At 37.7% G+C, this 22,400-nt stretch overlaps 1 protein-coding gene across 1 annotated transcript in view; it reads right to left on the reverse strand.

The window, feature by feature from the left end:
- The window catches only part of ARHGAP15 (Rho GTPase activating protein 15), a 707,176-nt gene that overhangs the window by 587,170 nt on the left and 97,606 nt on the right, over positions 1-22,400 (reverse strand). The window contains exon 4 of the mRNA XM_068968725.1: positions 5,026-5,087. Within this exon, the coding sequence (XP_068824826.1) occupies positions 5,026-5,087 (62 nt within the window). The remainder of the gene's footprint in view (positions 1-5,025; positions 5,088-22,400) is intronic.

Genomic DNA, 22,400 nt, shown 5'->3' on the forward strand with positions numbered 1-22,400 from the left:
TACATAAGAAATACAAATTATAACAACTATGGTATACTATTGAATAGTTACTAAATTATCAATGGGTTAAAAATTACACAACTTTTCAGTTTTGATTAAATTGATCATTCTGTTGTTAGTTGCAAAAACATACAGACTCCTTGGGCAAGCAGTAGGGCTATACATAACAGTCATTAAAACAAATGTGGTCTTGTGATTTACTCAAGACATCTAGGCTTAGAATTTCTGTTAAGAAAATATAAAAGCAAGCAATAGTAGGTTTACTGCAATTATAACTATTTTAGTATAAACTTGAATCAACTTAAAAATGTAATAAAAGAGGAATGTAAAATGGCTTGGTGCCTTATAGTCCCATCAACATTTTAGGATATCATATGTTATTAAATATGGTGACAATATCTACAATTTTCAATCTATAAAGTCTTTTAATTTTAATATAAAAGTTGACCAAGGTATATACTACCTGGTGCATATTAGAAATTGTCACAAGAAAAAAAAAAGTGAGATACTTAACAGAAACACCAACCAGAGGAATAAAATTATTAATAAAAGCAATGCTGTGCTCTATAGATATCAACTTACAAAACTGAAATTTAGTAAAGCTATACACGGATGAGATTGTGGTGAGGGGTGATCTCTCCATTGTGAAGAGAATATGAACTGATGCATTCATTGTGAGAAAGTCTGGCAGCAGCACTCAATGGATTTATAACTGTATGTGCCTTTACCATCAGGCAGTCCTTTTGTGTTGTTTAGTCACTAAGTCATGTCTAACTCTTTTGTGACCCCATGGACTGTAGCCCATCAGGCTCCTCTGTCCGTGGGATTTTTCAGGCAATAATACTGGAGTAGGTTACCATTTCCTTCTCCAAGGGTTCTTTCCAACCCAGGGATTGATCCCATGTCTGCTGCATTGGCAGGCAGATTCTTTGCCACTGAGCCACCTGGGTTTATGCCCCAGAGAGAATTCCTACTATATTTGTAAGGAGACATACATGTGTCATTTATTGCAATGTTGTTTGGGATGGAAGGAGTAGGGACAATTTATGTATCCACTTCTGGAAGACTGTGTAAGTAAAATTTGATGTGTGCACACAATGGCAAAATGGGTAGAAAGCTGGAAGAAATTAATGTGACAATATGCCAACAAATTTGGAAAACTCAGCAGTGGCCACAGGACTGGAAAAGGTCAGTTTTCATTCCAATGCCAAAGAAAGGCAATGCCAAAGAATGCTCAAACTACCGCACAATTGCATTCATCTCACATGTTAATAAAGTAATGCTCACAATTCCCCAAGCCAGGCTTCAGCAATACGTGAACTGTGAACTTCCTGATGTTCAAGCTGATTTTAGAAAAGGCAGAGGAACCAGAGATCAAATTGCCAACATCCGCTGGATCATGGAAAAAGCAAGAGAGTTCCAGAAAAACATCTATTTCTGCTTTATTGACTATGCCAAAGCCTTTGACTGTGTGGATCACAATAAACTGTGGAAAATTCTTCAAGAGATGGGAATACCAGACCACCTGACCTGCCTCTTGAGAAATCTATATGCAGGTCAGGAAGCAACAGTTAGAACTGGACATGGAACAACAGACTGGTTCCAAACAGGAAAAGGAGTACATCAAGGCTATATACAGTCACCCTGCTTATTTAACTTATATGCAGAGTACATCATGAGAAATACTGGACTGGAAGAAACACAAGCTGGAATCAAGATTGCTGGGAGAAATATCAATAACCTCAGATATGCAGATGACACCACCCTTATGGCAGAAAGTGAAGAGGAACTAAAAAGCCTCTTGATGAAAGTAAAAGAGGAGAGTGAAAAAGTTGGCTTAAAGCTCAACATTCAGAAAACGAAGATCATGGCAACTGGTCCCATCACTTCATGGGAAATAGATGGGGAAACAGTGCAAACAGTGTCAGACTTTATATTTTGGGCTCCAAAATCACTGCAGATGGTGACTGCAGCCATGAAATTAAAAGACGCTTACTCCTTGGAAGAAAAGTTATGACCAACCTAGATAGCATATTCAAAAGCAGAGACATTACTTTGCCGACTAAAGTCCATCTAGTCAAGGCTATGGTTTTCCCAGTAGTCATGTATGGATGTGAGAGTTGGACTGTGAAGAAGGCTGAGCGCCAAAGAATTGATGCTTTTGAACTGTGGTGTTGCAGAAGACTCTTAGTCCCTTGGACTGCAAGGAGATCCAACCAGTCCATTCTGAAGGAGATCAACCCTGGGATTTCTTTGCAAGGAATGATGCTAAAGCTGAAACTCCAGTACTTTGGCCACCTCATGAGAAGAGTTGACTCATTGGAAAAGACTCTGATGCTGGGAGGGATTGGAGGCAGGAGGAGAAGGGGACGACAGAGGATGAGATGACTGGATGGCATCACTGACTTGATGGACGCGAGTCTAAGTGAACTCCGGGAGTTGGTGATGGACAAGGAGGCCTGGCGTGCTGCGATTCATGGGGTCGCAAAGAGTCGGACACGACTGAGCAACTGAACTGAACTGAACTGGATTATACAGCTGTAGATAGATAACCCTAATACTGACTAATGTTGAATGAAAGTAGTACAAAACAGAATGAGGCTTATAGCCCAAAGCGCTCATTCTCTCAGTCGTGTCTGATTCTTTGCGACCTCATGGACTGTAGCAAGTGAGGCTCCTCTGTCCATGGGGTGTTTTCAGGTGAGAATATAGTAAGTGGGTTGTCATTTCCTCCTCTAGTGGATCTTCCTGACCCAGGGATTGAACTCATGTCTCCCGTGTCTCCTGCATCTCCTGCATTGCAGGCAGATTCTTTACTGCTGAGCCATCATGGAAGCCTCTATAACCCAAAAGACTTCTGCAATTTAGAGCATATTCACTTACATGCTGTTTTCTAGTATGCCACACATATAGCCAAATAAATATATGGAGACTGGATTTGAGGAACACACATTCTACAGAGGACTGAAGCGAGGAATGGAGACTGAGAATAAAGTAAACCCAGCTAGGAGTCTTGCCCAGAAAGATGATAATACAAGGCCACACACTGAAGAGATTAATCAACTCAATTTGTGCACCTGAGGTTAAAAACAAAAAGAAAGGAAAACTAAAAGTTATATAATTTTAAATGAAAAAAGCTGAAAGAATGCATAATTCCATGTAAGATGATTGAAATAACAATGAAACATAGTACAAACTAATGTTTGTATGAATTTAAGCTAGAACACATAAATGGTATATAAACTGGTTAAACAAAGAAACAAAACAAATACAAAATGGTATACACACGGATTGAAGCTACCTAAAAATGTCTTGTTTATGTGAGCTGGTGAGGGATAAGGCCTGGTTCTGCCCCTTTCATTTTTCTTGACACCACCTTCTAGGAAAACATTTTACAAGAATGGATTATGGAGGGCCATGGGCAAGGACACTGTACAAAATTTGCTTGGAATCCCTTTTAGGATCTCCTCCTCTTCCTTGCATGAGGCTGGGGTCTAAGACCTACCAAAGCTATCACCTCCTCCTTCCTGCAAAGCCCCAGGGAAAGGCTGAAGTGGTAACTTTGACAAGCCCTTTTCTAGTCTTCTTTGGATATGATGTCCACATAGCTGGTAAGGTAAGAAAGGGCTTTAGTTTATCCGAAGGCTTATCGCTGCACCTCCACACTCTTTCCACAGGCTAATATACCTGGGAGTGAAGCCCAGGGAAGAGTTGGCACTAGCTTGGGTTAGTCAAAGAGTCCCTACTGCCCTTTCAGAACTTAACACATTGTCAGGTTCTCCATTGGAGCCTGGACTAGATGAGTCTTTGAAAACAGTATTGCATTTGATCTTGTCTCCTGTGTATCTCCCTCCTTGATCCTTCAAGGGAGGGTGGCTGCAGAGATACTGCAGAAAAATAGTCTAGGAGAAGGTTGAAGGCCCTGTTTACCCCAGAATAAAACACAATATTTTAAAAACTCTTTAAGAGCTTTAAAAATCTTACCCTAGAATAAAACACAATACGGGTAGAAAATAGAATTTGTTCTTTAAAACAGAGTTATTTTAAGTAGTGGAATTATGGATGACAGTTTTCTCCAATTTTACTTATTTTAAATAAATATATACTTACTCCATTATAGCAGGCAAACAATAACATACTCCATTTTCTAGTGTTGGCCAGAGTTCCATCCCAGTAATAAACTATATTATACAATTAATAAGTGTCCCATTGTGTAGCTAATTAGTACATTTATCCTTTATGATTTTAATTGTTAATTATATAGTCATGAATAAATGCTTTGTCTCCCACTGTGAGTACTTTCTACATACCTTTGCAGTTTGCATTTAACATCACAAAACTAAGTATATAATAAGACTTTCATGAGAAATAGGGGACATTCTAAAATAGAGATGTTTACTTCTAAATAGCCCATACATTAAAAACAATATGTAGCATTTTTGACTACCCTCCTGTCAACCTCATTTGAAGTTTTTTCTTCCTGTCGCCTAAGGAAATTCTTCCTGCATTGTCTAATTTCTCTCACCTACTCTGTGTCACTCTCATCTCCAAATGCAGCAACTTCCAACTTTTTATCTAACAGATGATATTTTTCTCTCATTTTTCTTTCTCAAACGATTTTTACTGAGCAACAAATGTATATCAAATCCTCCATCCTTCAAAAAATTATGCTCTCAATGTATTATAGGAGATTTTTTGCACTGCAAAATGAGTCCCTTCATCCTGTATTCTGTTAATCACAGAAATTAAGACCCACTTTCTTATTTCTTTGCATATTTTTTTAATTTCAAATTTTAGAGGGTCATGAAGCACTTCATTCATATTCTGTGCAATAAAATAAAATGTAGTGCTTTGTTGGAAACCTATAGTTACATTAAAAATAATGTTGACCTTAGTGATAACAGAGAGGAATATTCTAGTCCTGCACCGTAGGGCCTACCTTTCTAAACAATAACAGCAACACAAATTGAGGAGATGGAGAACTAGCATAGTTAGATAAAAGTGAATTAAAAAAAAGTTCATTACCTTAGTTTCTTTCCTCCATCTGCAATTTTAGCTTTTTGAAGATAACCTTCTTTTTCAACCATCTGCAAGAAGAATGCATATATTAAAACTGTGACAAACTCATACACATTATTAGTTTGAATGAACCTATGCTTTCCAACAGTCACTGCAGTGATGGAAGTTTCCAGTCATAGAACTTTATCAATAATGCATGTATAGCTTATGGGAAGTGCCTGCAAGATCATAGTCATTACAAGACATTAAGTATCCAAAAGAAATATTACAAAGAGTAATGTGAATGATTTGTTGAATAGTGATACACCTTTACTCACACTTCCTTCTGGGCATTAAAGTCACTTCCTTACAAAATTGATTAAAAATGGTAAAACAAAGATAAATTTAATGCCTTCCTTAATTTTACTTATCATCCTTGGAAAAGTTCCTCCTTTTCACCCCTCATTTCTACTTCCCCTTCCATATACCTGATGAGGCCAGTGAGAGCAAACAATTCAATAGAACTAGGTAGCTGGTTAAACTGGAAGAGCATTTAAAACCCTGATATTTCATGCATTTTGTTCAGCTAGCTACCAAGAAATACTGTAGCAGCATTATCTCATTATCTTCCTCCATGGGGTGGGCTTGCTTCCTTTCCTGTTTGTATTTATTGGCTTTCACTGTTAATGTAACTGCATATTGCTTAAGAGAGATTCAAATATTCCTTATCATTCCACAGAGATTTTTGTGGAGTTCTAGGGTAAATATATCAGAGAAGGCAATGGCAACCCACTCCAGTACTCTTGCCTAGAAAATCCCATAGATGGAGGAGCCTGGTAGGCTGCAGTCTGTGGGGTCACTAAGAGTCGGGCACGACTGAGTGACTTCACTTTCACTTTTCACTTTTATGCATTGGAGAAGGAAATGGCAACCCACTCCAGTATTCTTGCCTGGAGAATCCCAGGGACAGGGGAGCCTGGTGGGCTGCCGTCTATGGGGTCACACAGAGTCAGACATGACTGAAGCAACTTAGCAGCAGCAGCAGGGTAAATATATACAGAATGTAAGTTGTGATGCAGTGACATCCCAGTCACAGATGGTGACTGCGGCCATGAAATTAAAAGACGCTTACTCCTTGGAAGAAAAGTTATGACCAACCTAGACAGCATATTAAAAAGCAGAGACATTACTTTACCAATGAAGGCCCGTCTATTCAAAGCTATGGTTTTTCCAGTAGTCCTATATGGACGTGAGAGTTGGACTATAAAGAAAACTGAGCACCGAAGAATTGATGCTTTTGAACTGTCATGTTGGAGAAGACTCTTGAGAGTCCCTTGAACAGCAAGGAGATCCAACCAGTCCATCCTAAAGGAAATCAGTCCAATATTCACTGGACGGACTGATGTTGAAGCTGAAACTCCAGTACTTTGGTCACCTCATGAAAAGAGCTGACTCATTTGAAAAGACCCTAATGCTGGGAAAGATTGAAGGTGAGAGGAGACGGGGACGACAAAGAATGAGATGGCTGGATGGCATCACTGACTCAATGGACATGAGTTTGAGTAAACTCGGGCAGTTGGTAACGGACTGGGAGGCCTGGCATGCTGCAGCTCATGGGGTCACTATTTTTCACATAGCTACATTTCCAGAGAATTTCTTTTATTTCAGCATATTTTTCACAAGCCTAGAAGAATCTAAGGAAGCTCTCTTAGATAACTTTTAGAATCATGATGTTCAGTGGTTAGATATGTCTATTCATTTGCTTTAATCACCTTTTGTCCTAATGTATACAGTCTCCTCTTTTAGAGCCAGAAAATCTTATTTGTCTATCCCATAAATCCATATAATACATTTAGTAATTAATTTTGGGCAACACTAGTTTCTACAAACATTTGGAAGAGAGATGTTTTTAAGAGCAATTAGCATCACAGAAGATGTCTCTTTCTTTATGAATGTATATTTAGAAATTTTGTTGTGTAACAAATAATAGATGGTTGATGGCTGGATGGCATCACTGACTCACTGGACATGAGTTTGAGCAAGCTCCGGGAGTTGGTGATGGACAGGGAAGCCTGGTGTGCTGTAGTCTATGGGGTCACAAAGAGTCAGACATGACTGAGTGACTGAAGTGAACTGAACGAATAATAGATAAAATTTACCAGTTTATTTAAGATTTCTTTTGATGAAAATAAGTTACCAAAAGACTGAATCTATCTGCCAAAAACTTACAAAATCTCTCAACCCATAATAAAATTTTATGCATACATTATTAGCTAAGAATGTTGCCTCCCCCCAGAAAAAAAATCACTAAAAGGCTACTGAGTGGATATTTAGTTCCCAGAGATGTATTATTGATGACCACTTGCCTAAAAAGAGAAGGAAAATGTAAAAGTAGAAACCTAATACTCTTTCAGGGAGAAATCAACATAAACTGGCTTGAGTTATATACCTTAAAATTCTCTCTCCTTGAATAAGTAATGTTCCTCTATGCACTGGGCCTTTTCAAGATAACTAAGATTGAGGCCAGGGGCTGGATTTCTCACCTTAGGCTTCTATAAATGGGCATCATTGCCATCAAACAGGCTGAGTCAGTTTTCATGGCTTTTGATCAATGCAAGATTGCTAGGCATGTCCACACAGAGGTCCCAGAGAAAACAGGTAAGGAATCTTCTTTTATATTATCTTCTAACGTTCAAGTGGCCTTCCTGGTCATTGGGAGACACTAGTAATCCTTCTAGTGTGTACTTTACCTATTGTATTTATTTCTACACTGCATATTTTTACATATCTGTGTATTTGCATATACATTTTACATGTAATTGTATACATGTGCAACCATCATGAACTATTCCCATGTCTGTTCATTTCTCTCCATTGTTTCTTTCATACTTGATATACAATCTTTTTTCAGTACATTTTTAAATAACATCCCCTTCCCCTAAATAGCAGTTGCTCTTCTCACAAGGGGACTGCAAAGGCTAGTGTTTCTGCTGCATAGTCACATCAGTCATGTCTGACTCTGTGTGACCTTATGGGCTGCAGCCTGCCAGGTTCCTCTGTCCATGGGGGATTCTCTAGGCAAGAGTACTAGAGAGGGTTGCCATGCCCTCCTCCAAGGGCTCTATCTGACTCTTGTCTCCTGCATTGCAAGTGGATTCTTACTGCCAAGCTACTGGGGAAGCCCTGCAAAGACTAATAGGACAACCTTAATCTTGTTGAGGTTTATATCATTGTGAGATCACATTTCAAGATACTCCTATTCCTCTTTTGGAGGGACTGGATACCATACTTGCCTCCAGTTACCTCTGAGATGAGAAGAGCTTTTGTCCTGGAATAGAAAACTCCAATCAGGTTTCCTATACTGAAAGCACTGCATTATTCAAGTCCCATGCTGAAAAGCAAAGTTTCCATGATGTACACTTAATTACTTTATTATTCCTTGTCATCATATTTTGAAATACTTTTTCATGTTCCAGGCACTAGAAATCACTTATTCCAGGAGGTTCATAGGAGCCAAAAGAACTATTAGGGCAAGCAGAAGATTGCTCTGTATTTTGCATGTGGGTTTATATATGGTACCATATTAATTATTTTAATTACTTATTCCTCTTTTATGTTAATCCCATGGTTTGAATGGACAGTAATCTATAAATTACAGTGGACTACGTTGGTCATCTAGGACCCAGATGGTCTTGCCTCTGGTAATTTACAAAATTATGTCTAGGTTTAGGCATGTGTTTCCCTGGTGGGTCAGATGGTAAAGAATCTGCCTGTAATGCGGGAGACCTGGGTTCAGTCCCTGGGTTGGGAAGATATCCTGGAGAAAAGAATGGCTACACATTCCAATAATCTTGCCTGAGAATTCTACAGACAGAGGAGACTGGTGAGGTACAGTCCATGGGGTCACGAAGAGTCAGACACAACTGATCAACTGAAACGTTCATTTTCTTTCACTTTGGGATACCACATGTCAAGTTCCAGGCCAGCTTGAAGTTCTTTAAAGTTGTAGCATTTCCTAAACCGTATACTTAAAAACATCAACCAGTCTTTAGATGCTGAATCTGGCTTCTTGTGCTATTTGTTCAATGTTCCTCAGAAGCCCTATTTAATGTTAAGTGGCAGGAAAGATCAGCAATTTGTCCAGATTGGATGCCAGCCAGTCTGCTAGCAGTGAGGGAGTACTCAGCAGACACAACTGCGCTGAGATACACATGAAAAGAATGAATGGTGGTGGGATATCCAGATAGCACCTGTTTATCAGCCTAAGTTGGAAGCCAGACACAAAGCAAGAGAGCAGAAGACAGCCTGTGATTAATGCTAACAATCAGGCAGAAAGACCAGACTGTAACCGTAACTACAGACACTGCAATTTTTTTTATGTGAAGTCCTCACGTAGTTCTCAGATAAAATAAGTAGAATTGAAAACAATAGAGGTTCATCTACATCAGTACATTATAAGAATTTGTTGAAATACATGTTTATAAATGAAATGTTAAATCTAAAACTTTCAGCACATTTTCACCAGAGAAGACTGATGTTTAGTACCAGAAACACAGAGCCTTCGTTCTGCTGATACATGTGAATGATTGCTCTTTTCTCTTTTGTTCTGATTTCCGTGTTCACTGGCAATCTTCTGACTCCTAATTCAGCTTCCTCAGTCCTCTCACATAGAATGTGATGCACCACAGTCAACATCAGGATATGCACCGTTACAAATTAATAAATCAGATTTAAAGTTTATACAGCAGACTCTTAGAAGTTTCATGATGTGAGGTAATCCCGTTGTTGTTTAGTTGCCAAGTTGTGTCTGACTCTTTTGTGACCCTATGGACTACAGCCCACAGAGGGTAGGCTCCTCAGTCTATGGGATTTCCCAGGCAGGTACACCGGAGCAGGCTGCCATTTCCTTCTCCAGGGGAACTTCTGGACCCACAGATGGAACCCACATCTCCTGTGTTAGCGGAGGATTCTTGACCACTGAGCTACCAAGGAAACCCTAGGGATCATCATCTCTGTAAACACTGATAATTTTGATACATATAATCTATTAATATCCACCAAACTGAGACAGGCCTCAGGCCTGAACTGGAGAGAACCCACCAGAGCAGTGGAACCTGTGAAAATTTCTGTATGACTAACCTACTTCCTGGGAGAACTTTGTATCGAATCTCCGTAACTACACACATGAGCTACTATAATTTCAAATAGATTTTGCATTAACGGTTTTCCAATTTAGTAATTAGACACATTATATTTTTTTTGAACTTTTGATTGATCACAGTACTTTGTTGATAATCTTGTTTTTGATAATTTCTATTATAAAGCACAGAAGGAGGATATCTGGTTACATCATATTACCCCTTAATGTTTCTCTTCCTTTTTAAATCTCTTAACATTTCCACTACTCACAGAAATAGAAATTTTGTGTATTTTTTCCATTGATTTTCTTTTTAAAATTATTTTTATGTTTCTATCTTTAAAATAAAAAATGTATATATTTAATGTGTATGACCTGATATTTTGATTTACATATACATAATGAAATGTTTGGGCTTCCCTGGTGGCTCAGTGGTAAAGAATCTCCCTGCAATGCAAAAGGTGTGTTCGATCCCTGAGTCAGGAAGAGCCCCTGGAGAAGGAAACAAAATTCTTGCCTGGGAAATTCCATGGATAGAGGAGCCTGGAGGGTTACAGTCCAGGGCATTGTAAAGAGTTGGACATAACTTAGTGACTAAACAATAACAAACAACAGCAGTGAAACCATTACTATAGTCAAGCTACTTAACATATTCATTTCCTCACATAGTTACCTTTTTAAAATTTTTCTCTGGTGAAAGCATGTGAGCTCAACTCTCATAGCAAATTTTCAGTGTACAACACAGCCTTATTAACCAATATAATCACCCTACTGTACAGTCAATCTCTAGAACTTAGTCATCTACAGAACTCCACTGGCTTTCCCTCTCTTGCTCTACTTTCCTCTTTGGGACTCACTGCTTACATTTTTTTCTTCTCAGTTTCCAGTTATTTCTGTATCGACTCTAGCTTTTTTGCTACATCAGATCTGCTGACCATGTGTGTGGTCTTGTAGTGGAACAGAAACAAAAACAAAGGGAAAAAAATCACCGTCAAAATTTAGCTTTTCTAAATATCATATAAAGTACTAATTTAAAATATAAATGCTTAATTTTAAATGGCAACCCACTCCAGTATTCTTGTCTGGAGAATCCCTTGGAGGGAGGAGCCTGGTAGGCTACAGTCCATGGGGTTGCAAAGAGTCGGACACGACTGAGCTACTTCACTTCATTTCACTTCAATTTTAGGGCCATCTTACATATAGCTGGAAAATGAACTATGATGCTCTTGGAGACATGAAATATAAAATCTGTGTGTAACAAAGATACATAATTAAGTGTGTGCATACTTTTAGAAAGTGGTAAACCAAAATTTTCAAGTTGAAAACAATAATTACATGAAAAGGAGAATAAAAGAAAAATGATGCTGCATCATACATGAGAGGTGCCTATAAAGGAGTAATTAAGCATTCTTAAAGATCAGGAAAAGCTGGTCTTGACTTCAGGTCTTAAAGTTAGGCATGGTTTGCTGAATGCAAATCATTTATACCCTGTAGTGTATGTTATACATTGCTTTCAAGGGTTTTCTCCTTCATTTACTCTCAGGATAAGAGAATATGTTGTGCCCTGGGGTTCTGCTGAATGTCTTGAATCGGTTTTCAAATGTTGGGTTTGGCAAAGTACATATTATGTTTTGCCAAATGCATTTCCCCATCATTTTAAACCCCTGTGTATTTCAAGGGAAATTTTACCCACATGTCTCTGATTTATTTACCCTTAACTCATCAAAATATCATCTTGAATAAGCTAGGATTTGATGTTTAAGAACCCCCTTAGCCTTTCATCTTGTGACCAGTGTGTTTCATTTGGTCACCACCAAAAAAATCCAGGTTCTATTTGCGAAACAGGCTGATGAAGGCACTTCTTTCTGTCTCAAGAAATTCAGTCTTTTGGAGCTTTTCCTGTACAAATGCATCTCCTTTCCCTTTCTTTTTTCTCTCTTCCCTGAATTCTATTTCTTCGTGCCATTGATGCAAATATGGTGTTCTTTCTTTAACTGTTCTTGAGATTCAGTGAGAATGGCCTTCTTGCTTACTGTCTGGGAAATTTATTAGCATAATTCAATTGTTTTGTTATAACTAGTTTTGGTCAAGGCAATAGGGAAGACAAGATTGCTCAATGTTAATAACCCTTTTCATTGTTGTTGTGTGAATGTTCTTCTCTACTGTAGAGTTAAGTGAATTTCAAATGTAGGCCTTGATGGGAAAAGTTACTGTAATCTGGGTTTGTATTTTAATGGCTTCTGAACTCCTTACCATTATCTGAGAACTGTCTCCCTCTACCCACATTTCCAGATTTATATTCCTAGTCAGCCTACCACTTCCCTGGTGGCTCAAACGGTAAAGCATCTGCCTACAATGCGGGAGACCCGGGTTCAACAGCTGGGTCAGGAAGATCTCCTGGAGAAGGAAATGGCAACCCACTCCAGTATTCTTGCCTGGAGAATCCCATGGACGGAGGAGCCTGGTAGGCTACAGTCCATAGGGTCTCAAAGAGTCAGACATAACTGAGCGACTTCACTTTCTTTCTTTCTTTTCTAGTCAGTGCAGCATTCATGCAGTTTTTCCAAGATAACAACTTTGTTCTGACTTCCAGACCTCTGTACTTGCTAGTCCTTCTGTTTGCAGCATCCTTCCAGTTATTTGCTTAACAAACTTTATTCACCCTGTAAATCTCAATTTAAATGGCTCTTTCAAATTGTGCTTTTATAAATACTTAATCCAAAGTAGGCTCTCCCTCTCTCATAGAAACTTGTTTGCTGTCATAGTATGTTGTGTAATTTACATTTCTAGAATTATGATTTTCTTTATTTGTTTAATATTTCTCTTCACCCCTGGACTGACAGGCCCTCCAGAAAAGGACATGACTATTTAGCGTATCATATCACACCCAAACCTAGCACAGGGATGGCCTCAACCAATACTGGAGTTAACACACTCCTACGCAACACTGTAAAATCTATATGCTGATAACATTTTGTAAATGAAAATAAATAAAAAAATAAAAAACACTCTTGTTTGAGTAAAGGAAGAGCACATAAAGCAATGAAAACTTGGAGATGGTTTGTATAAGGGTTCTTAAATTATATAGCATTATTAATATACTACCATCTTGAAGATTTGGGAGAGTGCTTTTTCCAAAAACCTAATTTTTATCTTAACAGAGTAGAATTTTGAAAGATTAAAGAGCTTTTGGTAGTTTTTTTTTTTGCAATTTAAGGAAAGCACAGCCTAATCAATAGAATGATTCCCCCCAAAGAGGCTGTCCTTTGTTTTAACATAAGAAATGTTGTATGCTCACAATGTCTTTCATCCTTAAAGCCCTCACAAGTATTAATCAATCCACAAAATGATATCTGGCTCCAAAAGGTAGAATCTGTGACTTAAGGTTTATCTGCAAAAGCCTGCTTTGCCCTCAAGCCATGGCAACTTCCTGAGCTCTGGCCTGCAAATCCTTCCAGCTCAGGAGGCAGCAGATGATTCTCTAAAACCTGCCACAGGCTTTTGACTCCTGCAGGGTTATCCCCAGACATGCCTTATACACTTTTGATAAACATAAAGATGATAAAGATTTAACATGCTATAAACAGGGTTATTTTTCTTGACTATTTCATTAAAGGAAAAAGGGGAAATGCCCTGAAAATAATTAGGTCTCACAAAGAGTTATAATGAGAAATATACAAGATCAGGAAACAAACACATATTAGTACATTTGACGTTTCATGTTTAAAATCTTGACTGTTTTACAGAGCTGGTTAAGAAACAACACAGCTTCTCAGAAAATAATTTAGTCTCTTGTATTGATAGCATATGGATTTGCATACCAAGTGGCATAAGTGACGTCAGCTGTCAGTGAACTGGGTAGTTTGTACCCTGAGATTTTAGGCTCCAACTAGGAATATATTTTTTCCAGTATTCAAAAGAAATGCATCATGTTGCTGTTTAAACATGTTGATTGCAACTTCTTTTTTAAAGGGGAAGTTAAGTGGTAAATTATGGTTACTGAAGGGTGACAGCATCTAGAGGATCATCCACCATAGCAGACTCCACTCTTAGAAAGTGAATTATTTTCCTCCAAAAGGAGTGGGTGGAATGGGATACTTTTGGTCAGTTAGGCTTAAAGCCAAAGGCTCTCATGATTGCTGGATAATGTTCAAAGAATTTCTAAATATGAGAGATAAAGGAAATGAAATTTTTAGCACAAAATGTGGGATATAAATAAGCTCAAAGACCCAGATGGTAAAAATAATGAGTAATAATATCTACTTAAAGGAGTTTACTGTTTTCTAAAGTGTTTTGGTACATGTCGTTTTATATATGGCAGCTCATCCTGGTAGGTATTGGCGAGGAAAGCCACTGCAAGAACTTACGGATGACTACAGAAGCAACCCTGAGGCAGGGTTGGGGGAAAGAAAGAGAGATGTGGAGACGGAAGGAAGGGACATGTCAGACTGTGGAAAAAATATTTGAATCTAGGTTAAAAATAAGTATACAGTTTTATTAGGCAAATATAAAAGCAGCTTTATAGGTTCTGGAAAAATAATTCAAGTTTTGATGTAAACAGTAATAGATAATTAAAAATCAATAAAAACTTGTTGTTCGAAGGAATTGGTGATTATTTTCTCATTGTCTATCATAATGGAGTAGTTCATAAGTCAAGACGTAGGGAAAAGGTAAACATTTCTATCTTTAAAATAACATTAAATAAGCAATTTAATTCAAGTAGAGACTGATGAATAAAAATTGAATCTAACCTCTGTTCACAAGGGAGAACGAGAGCTTAATAAGTACTCATAGAAAGGATCCAGGGAACCCCAATGCAGGCATAGAAAGTAGATTAGTTGGTAGTTCCAATAGAGTTTTTAGAGCGTGTGTGTGTGTGTGTGTGTGTGTGTGTGTGTGTGTGTGTGTGTGTGTGTGTGTGTGTGTAAACAGAGAGATTGAATAGAAATGCAGGGAAAGAGATTTACAGACACTGAAAGCTAAAGAGATCAACAAACTACTTTTATTTTCTTTTATCTAGCAGTAGTTCCCAATGCCACTTTTCCAAGTTTATCTGATCTAGAATAGTGTATTAAGCATATAGATATATTTTTTCTTAGTTACATTATCCATAAATTGAGATCTTTTAAAAATAAGTTTAATTTATTGAGAATTGAGGCTGCAGAGTCAAGGCATATAACTACCAGCCAACAAACCAACAAATAACCTTGAAGTTTGGAAGGTACATTAAGAAAACTTTCTGGAGTATTTTAATTCTTTCAATATTAGGCCATGCTTTATATATAGGCATAGCAAAAGTGTACCATTAGTTACTGGTTAAATTTAAGTAATAATCATAATTTTAATTTTTAATTCATAATTAATACACATATATAAAAATTTGAAAGTTTATGGCATTTTTCAAATATAATCTCATATATATTCGTACATATAAAATTACATATAATTTCATACATATTTATATTACATACACACACTCATATAGCTTCATTTTCAGTTTAACTTTTGCCATGTTTCATCAAACACTTCAGAGAAACATTTGCATGTGCTATACTTAAAATAAAGCATTTTATTTATATGTACTTTATTTGTTCTGTAAGGCAAATGTATACAAAAGAAACACCATTACTTTTCTATTCACTGTACAGCTATACTGTGCCAGGCCTTCCATGAAGTTTTAATAATAAAATAGTAAGTGAAGCATAGCTCTCCCCTCAAATACCTTACAATGCAGTAAGAGAGATATAAAAGGAAACAGGCAATTTCAATGTGATCAGAGATGGAGTCAATTTAGAGATAGAGGCAGGGAAAGCTGCCTCAGAAAGGCAGAATAAAGAAGGGCTACCTGATTCAAAGTTGAGGAATCAAAGAAATACTTTCCAGGGAAAATGTTCTCTAAGTTGAAACCTAAGTGGTCAATTTTGAAAACAAGATATTGTTATATCTAATTAAATTTAAAAAATGTCTTTCACTATGATTAGCAGTCATATATGTATTAATCTCTGAAATCAATATTATTTTAATAAATCTTTAATATCTTATTAAACCATTTGACATGTGTGTCTTTTACAAACAAACACTAGTGCCAGAAACAATGTAAGGGGAAGTATGATATAATAAAGAAAATACAAGTCATGACCCCTAACTAAAAAGCATTTATAGTCTAGCCATGGAACAAGCCTATTACCCATGAAATAAGAGTGGATAACACAAGAGTGTTGAGATGAAGGAACTATAATTGTTACAGAAAATCTGAGCTCTTTCAGGGTAAGAGTCATGTCTTAATCATGTTACTATTGCTGGCTTGAGGGTATGTATTTGGCAGTAGATAATAAATAAGGTAAATCAGGGCTGAGAGAAAGTCTATAGACTTGATGCTATAGAAAATAGGAAGCTGCTGAAAGTTGTGACTAGGAGAATTGAAATAATGAAGCTTCTATTTAAAGAAGGCTGGTGTGGAATTACTGCAGAATCAGTGGGAGAGGTGTGGTGGAATACAGTGGGGTGAGGCCAGAGCACTGAAAGGCCTGGGGAACACGTGCCTGCACATATGGAAAAAAGGTGAGAACATCATACCCACTCTGGAGAAAACACTTCAGAAAATGTTGACTTACATGAAGGGTCATAGAGTAAATAAAGGATCCAGAGAAAATGTGTTCTCAGCCTAGATAAATGTTTGCTACTAACAGGGGTATGGCAGATTAGGAATTTGGGATTAACATGTACACACTATGTGTGTGCTAAATCGCCTCAGTCGTGTTCGATTCTTTACAACCCTAGGGACTGTATAGCCTTTGTCCATAGGATTATCTAGGCTAGAATACTGGAATAGGTTGCCGTGCACTTCTCCAGGGGATCTTCCTGACCCAGGGATGGAACCCAGTCTTTTACGTCTCCTGCATTGCCAGGAGGGTTCTTTACCACTAGCACCACCTGGGAAGCCCCATGTACACACTACTATATATAAACTAGATAACTAACAAGGACCTTCTATATATATAGTACAGGGAATGCTGATTAATATTCTGCAGTAACCTAAATGGAAAAATAATTTGAAAAAGAATATATAGATATACCTGAATCATTTTGCTATACACTTGAAGCTAATACAACATTGTTAATCAACTACACTCCAATATAAACTAAAAAAAAATTAAAATTAAATGTGAACAAAAATTTTAAAAGTGTCTTCTCTATTAAAAAGAGGTAACTTGTTCTTTTAAGTAAGTATAAAAAATAATGGTAGGGTTAATGGAAATAGAAGTGAATTTGAGAAGAAGGTGATGATGGGTTCAACTTGAAATATTTCATATCTAGAGTGACCCTAAGATATACTAGAACAAATGACTAAGTAACATTTCAAGATATATGATGAGATAATGAAGAGAAAATACACACGTATGCATCGGTGTATTATAAGCCTGGAAGTAAAAAAAAAAGTCATTAACTATCTCATTTATCTCATAACTATCTCATCTGTGCATTCAGTTAACACACATTTACTGAAATTTTATTACGTTCTTACAGTTATTATAATCATGGGAATCAAGATCTAAACATAGGCGACAACAGGCCTGCTCCTACAGAACACTCTAAGGAGATGACAAACAAAAAGAAAATGCAGAGTATGCCACATGGTGATAAGTTGTATGGAGAAAATTAAATTAGGGTAAGAGAAAAGGAGTGTGGACAGAAATGGTGGTAGTCTTAATTCGTTCATTTGTATTTAGGGGAGACTAGAGAAGAGCTATTTTAAAAGGTGATATTTGAATAGAGATGCAATGAAAAGGAAGGAACAAGGCTTACAAATTTCTGGGTGCCAAATGAACTATTCTGTACCAGACAGAACAAAGAGCAGGTGAAATGGCCCTAAGGAAAAAGGAAAGAGGTCATCTTGGCTGGAGCAGAGTGTCAGGAGAAGACAGGAAAGGGTGAACCACAGAGATGGCTGGGTCCTGTAGAAGCTGGAAAGTAACTTCATCTCTTTCAGGTTTTACCCTGGAGACACTGGAAATCAGAGAGGTATTTGAGTCAAAGCGTGACATCAACTAACTTACATTTTAACAATCTCACGCTAGCTGTTGTATCAAAAATTAAAAAAAAAAATAGAAAGCAAGAGTGAAAGTAGATACACCTATTAAGAAGGCATTATAATAAACGTTACCATATGAGCCACCAGGGAAGCCCAAAGTCTTCTCTGGTAGCTCAGGCAGTAAAGAATCTGCCAGCAATGCAGGAGGCTGAGGTTCGATCCGTGGGTTGGGAAAATCCCTTGGAGAAGGAAATGGCAACCCACTCCAGTACTCTTGCCTGGAAAATTCCATGGATAGAGAAGCTTGGTGGGCTACAGTTCATGGGGTCTCAAAGAGTCGGACATAAAGCATACACACTTAATAAACTAGGAGATGAATGACATAGCATAAAGGTGGGAGAAAGTGAAATGATTCTAGGTGGATTTTAAAGACAAGAGTAAATGGGGTTCTTTGGTGTTTTAGTTTATGTAATGAAATAAACAAAAGTCAACGATGACTAACAGTTTTGACTGTAGGACCTAGAAGAATGGAGTTACAACCTGTGAAATGGAAAAGACTGTGAGAAGCAAGTCTGGAGGGAAATCAGAATTACTTTTGGATGTTAAATTTGAGATATAGACATATAAATGAAAATGCCACAATGTACAGTATTGTAGTTTAGGGCAATGACAAGGGCAATCCTGAAGACTGAATATTAGAAGTGGTTATGTAACACAGTATATGAAACAACAACATTGAAATGAGATTTCTTAGTGAATAAATGTAGACAGAAAGAAGAAAAGTTTAGAGTTGATTTCCAAGATGAATGAGAACCAGCAAAGGAGATGGAAAGTCAGTGGCCACTTAATTATTTGGATATCCAAAAGACAGCAGTTTCCTGGTAGTCATGTGAGGAAAATGTTTCCAAAAAGTTATTAATTGGATTAAATTCTGAGACAGATGTTCTAAGGAGAAAACCAAAACTTTACCAACATGTGCCCATGTTGGTACGAACTTTAGTAACATGAAAGTAACAGACGACCTTGTTAAGAGGTGAGTGGTTGGGATAAATGCCTAAATGGAGTTGCTGCAAGAAGTAAAAGGAGGGGAGAAATTAGGGACATTAAGGTAGAAAATAATTTAAAGAATTTTTTATTCTGAAGTAAAACAGAATAACGAAGCAATTAGTAGAGTGGACATAAGTGACCTAAAACATGCCAAGTAAAGAAATCATAGAACTGAGCCAAGAAAAAAAATCATTTTAAACTGGAAGCATGTTGACTAATACGAAGTACAAGAAGAATAAGCAAGGAGAAAGGGGGCATTGTATTTATCAAAAAGGAGATCATTAATAAAAAGAGAGTTACATATCAAAAAGTTTGTGTTTATGTGTTTTTAAGGAGTACATCAAGGCTGTATATTGTCACCCTGCTTACTTAACTTATATGTAGAGTACCTCATTAGAAATGCTGGGCTGGAGAAGCACAAGCTGGAATCAAGATTGCTGGGAGAAATATCAATAACCTCAGATATGCAGATGACACCACCCTTATGGCAGAAAGTGAAGAAGAACTAAAGAGCATCTTGATGAAAGTGAAAGAGGAGAGTAAAAATGTTGACTTAAAGCTTAACATTCAAGTAAGCCAGAAAGAAAAAACCAGTACAGTATACTAATGCATATATTTTTGGAATTTAGAAAGATGGTAACGATAACCCTGTATGTGAGACAGCAAAAGAGACACAGACGTATAGAACAGTCTTTTGGACTCTGTGGGAGAGGGAGAGGGTGGGATGATTTGGGAGAATGGCATTGAAACATGTATAATATCATATATGAAACGAATCGACAGTCCAGGTTCAATGAATGATACTTGGATGCTTGGGGCTGGTGCACTAGGACGACCCAGAGGGATGGTAGAGGGAGGGAGGAGAGAGGGGTGTTCAGGATGGGGAACACGTGTATGCCTGTGGCGGACTCATGTTGATGTATGGCAAAACCAATACAATATTGTAAAGTAATTAACCTCCAATTAGAATAAATAAATTTATATTAAAAAAAAAGCTCAACATTCAGAAAACTAAGATCATGGCATCCGGTCCCATTACTTCATGGCGAATGAAGTAATGCGACCCCATGATGGGGTATAACAGTGAAAACAGTGGCTGACTTTATTTTTCTGGGCTCCAAAATCACTGCAGATGGTGACTACAGCCATGAAATTAAAAGACGCTTGCTCCTTGGAAGAAAAGTTATGACCAACTTAGCATATTAAAAAGCAGAGACATTACTTGTCAACAAAGGTCCATCTAGTCAAAGCTGTGGTTTTTCCTGTGGTCATGTATAGATGGAGGGTTGGACTATAAAGAAAGCTGAGCACTAAGAATTGATGTTTTTGAACTGTGGTGTTGGAGGAGACTCTTGAGAGTCCCTTGGACTACAAGGAGATCCAACCAGTCCATTCTAAAGGAGATCAGTCCTGGGTGTTCATTGGAAGGACTGATGTTGAAGCTGAAACTCCAATACTTTGGCCACCTGATGCGAAGAAAGATCGAGGGCAGGAGAAGAAGAGGACTACAGAGGATAAGATGGCTGGATGGCATCACCGACTCAACGGACATAGGTCTGAGTGGACTCTGGAAGTTGGTGATGGACAGGGAGGCCTGGCGTGCTGCGGTTCATGGCATCGCAAAGAGTCAGACACGACTGAGCAACTGAACTGAACTGAATTGAAGATATCTCTAAGACATCTATAAGTTATTTATATCTACTTCATTTTTTTATGTTTTGTAGGATGTTTGAGGCACTGTTAATTGTCATTAGGATACAATGATAAACAACAAGAAGATTAAAAAAAAAAACCTGCTCTCACTCTTAGAATCTACAGATAAGGGATTAATTTTTCCTTAAAAATGTCAAAATTCACAGTAAGTGCCTGATAACCAATGTCAGGTCCATGAATCAAGGCAAATTGGAAGTGGTCAAACAAGAGATGGCAAGAGTGAACGTCGACATTCTAGCAATCAGTGAACTAAAATGGACTGGAATGGGTGAATTTAACTCACATGACCATTATCTACTACTGCAGGCAGGAATTCCTCAGAAAAAATGGAGTAGCCATCATGGTCAACAAAAGAGTCCAAAATGCAGTATTTGGATGCAATCTCAAAAGTGACAGAGTGATCTCTGTTCGTTTCCAAGGCAAACCATTCAATATCACAGTAATGCAAGTCTACGCCCCAACCAATAATGCTGAAGAAGATAAAGTTGAACGGTTCTTTGAAGACCTACAAGACCTTTTAGAACTAACACCCAAAAAAGATGTCCTTTTCATTACAGGGGACTGGAATGTAAAAGTAGGAAGTCAAGATACACCTGGAGTATCAGGCAAATTTGGCCTTGGAATGCGGAATGAAGCAGGGCAAAGACTAATAGAGTTTTGCCAAGAAAATGCACTGGTCATAGCAAACACTCTCTTCCAACAACACAAGAGAAGACTCTACACACGGACATCACCAGATGGTCAACACCAAAATCAGATTGATTATATTCTCTGCAGCCAAAGATGGAGAAGCTCTATACAGTCAACAAAAAAAAAGACCGGGAGCTGACTGTGGCTGAGATCATGAACTCCTTATTACCAAATTCAGACTGAAATTGAAGAAAGCAGGGAAAACCACTAGACCATTCAGGTATGACCTAAATCAAATCCTTTATGATTATACAGTGGAAGTGAGCAATAGTTTTAAGGGACTAGATCTGATAGATAGAGTGCCTGATGAATGAACTATGGATGGAGGTTCATGACATTGTACAGGAGGCAGGGATCAAGACCATCCCCATGGAAAAGAAATGCAAAAAAGCAAAATGACTGTCTGGGGAAGCCTTACAAATAGCTCTGAAGAGAAGAGAAGTGAAAAGTCAAGGAGGAAAGGAAAGATATAAGCATCTGAATGCAGAGTTCCAAAGAATAATAAGAAGAGATAAGAAAGTCTTCTTCAGCAATCAATGCAAAGAAATAGAGGAAAAGAACAGAATGGGAAAGACTAGAGATCTCTTCAAGAAAATTAGAGATATCAAGGGAACATTTCATGCAAAAATGGGCTCGATAAAGGACAGAAATGGTCTGGACCTAACAGAAGCAGAAGATATTAAGAAGAGGTGGCAAGAATACACAGAAGAATTGTACAAAAAAGTCTTCATGACCCGGATAATCACGATGGTGTGATCACTCATCTAGCTCCAGACATCCTGG

The sequence above is a fragment of the Capricornis sumatraensis genome, chromosome 3 (genome assembly GCF_032405125.1).
Source record: "Capricornis sumatraensis isolate serow.1 chromosome 3, serow.2, whole genome shotgun sequence".
Classification (NCBI taxonomy): Eukaryota; Metazoa; Chordata; class Mammalia; order Artiodactyla; family Bovidae; genus Capricornis; species Capricornis sumatraensis.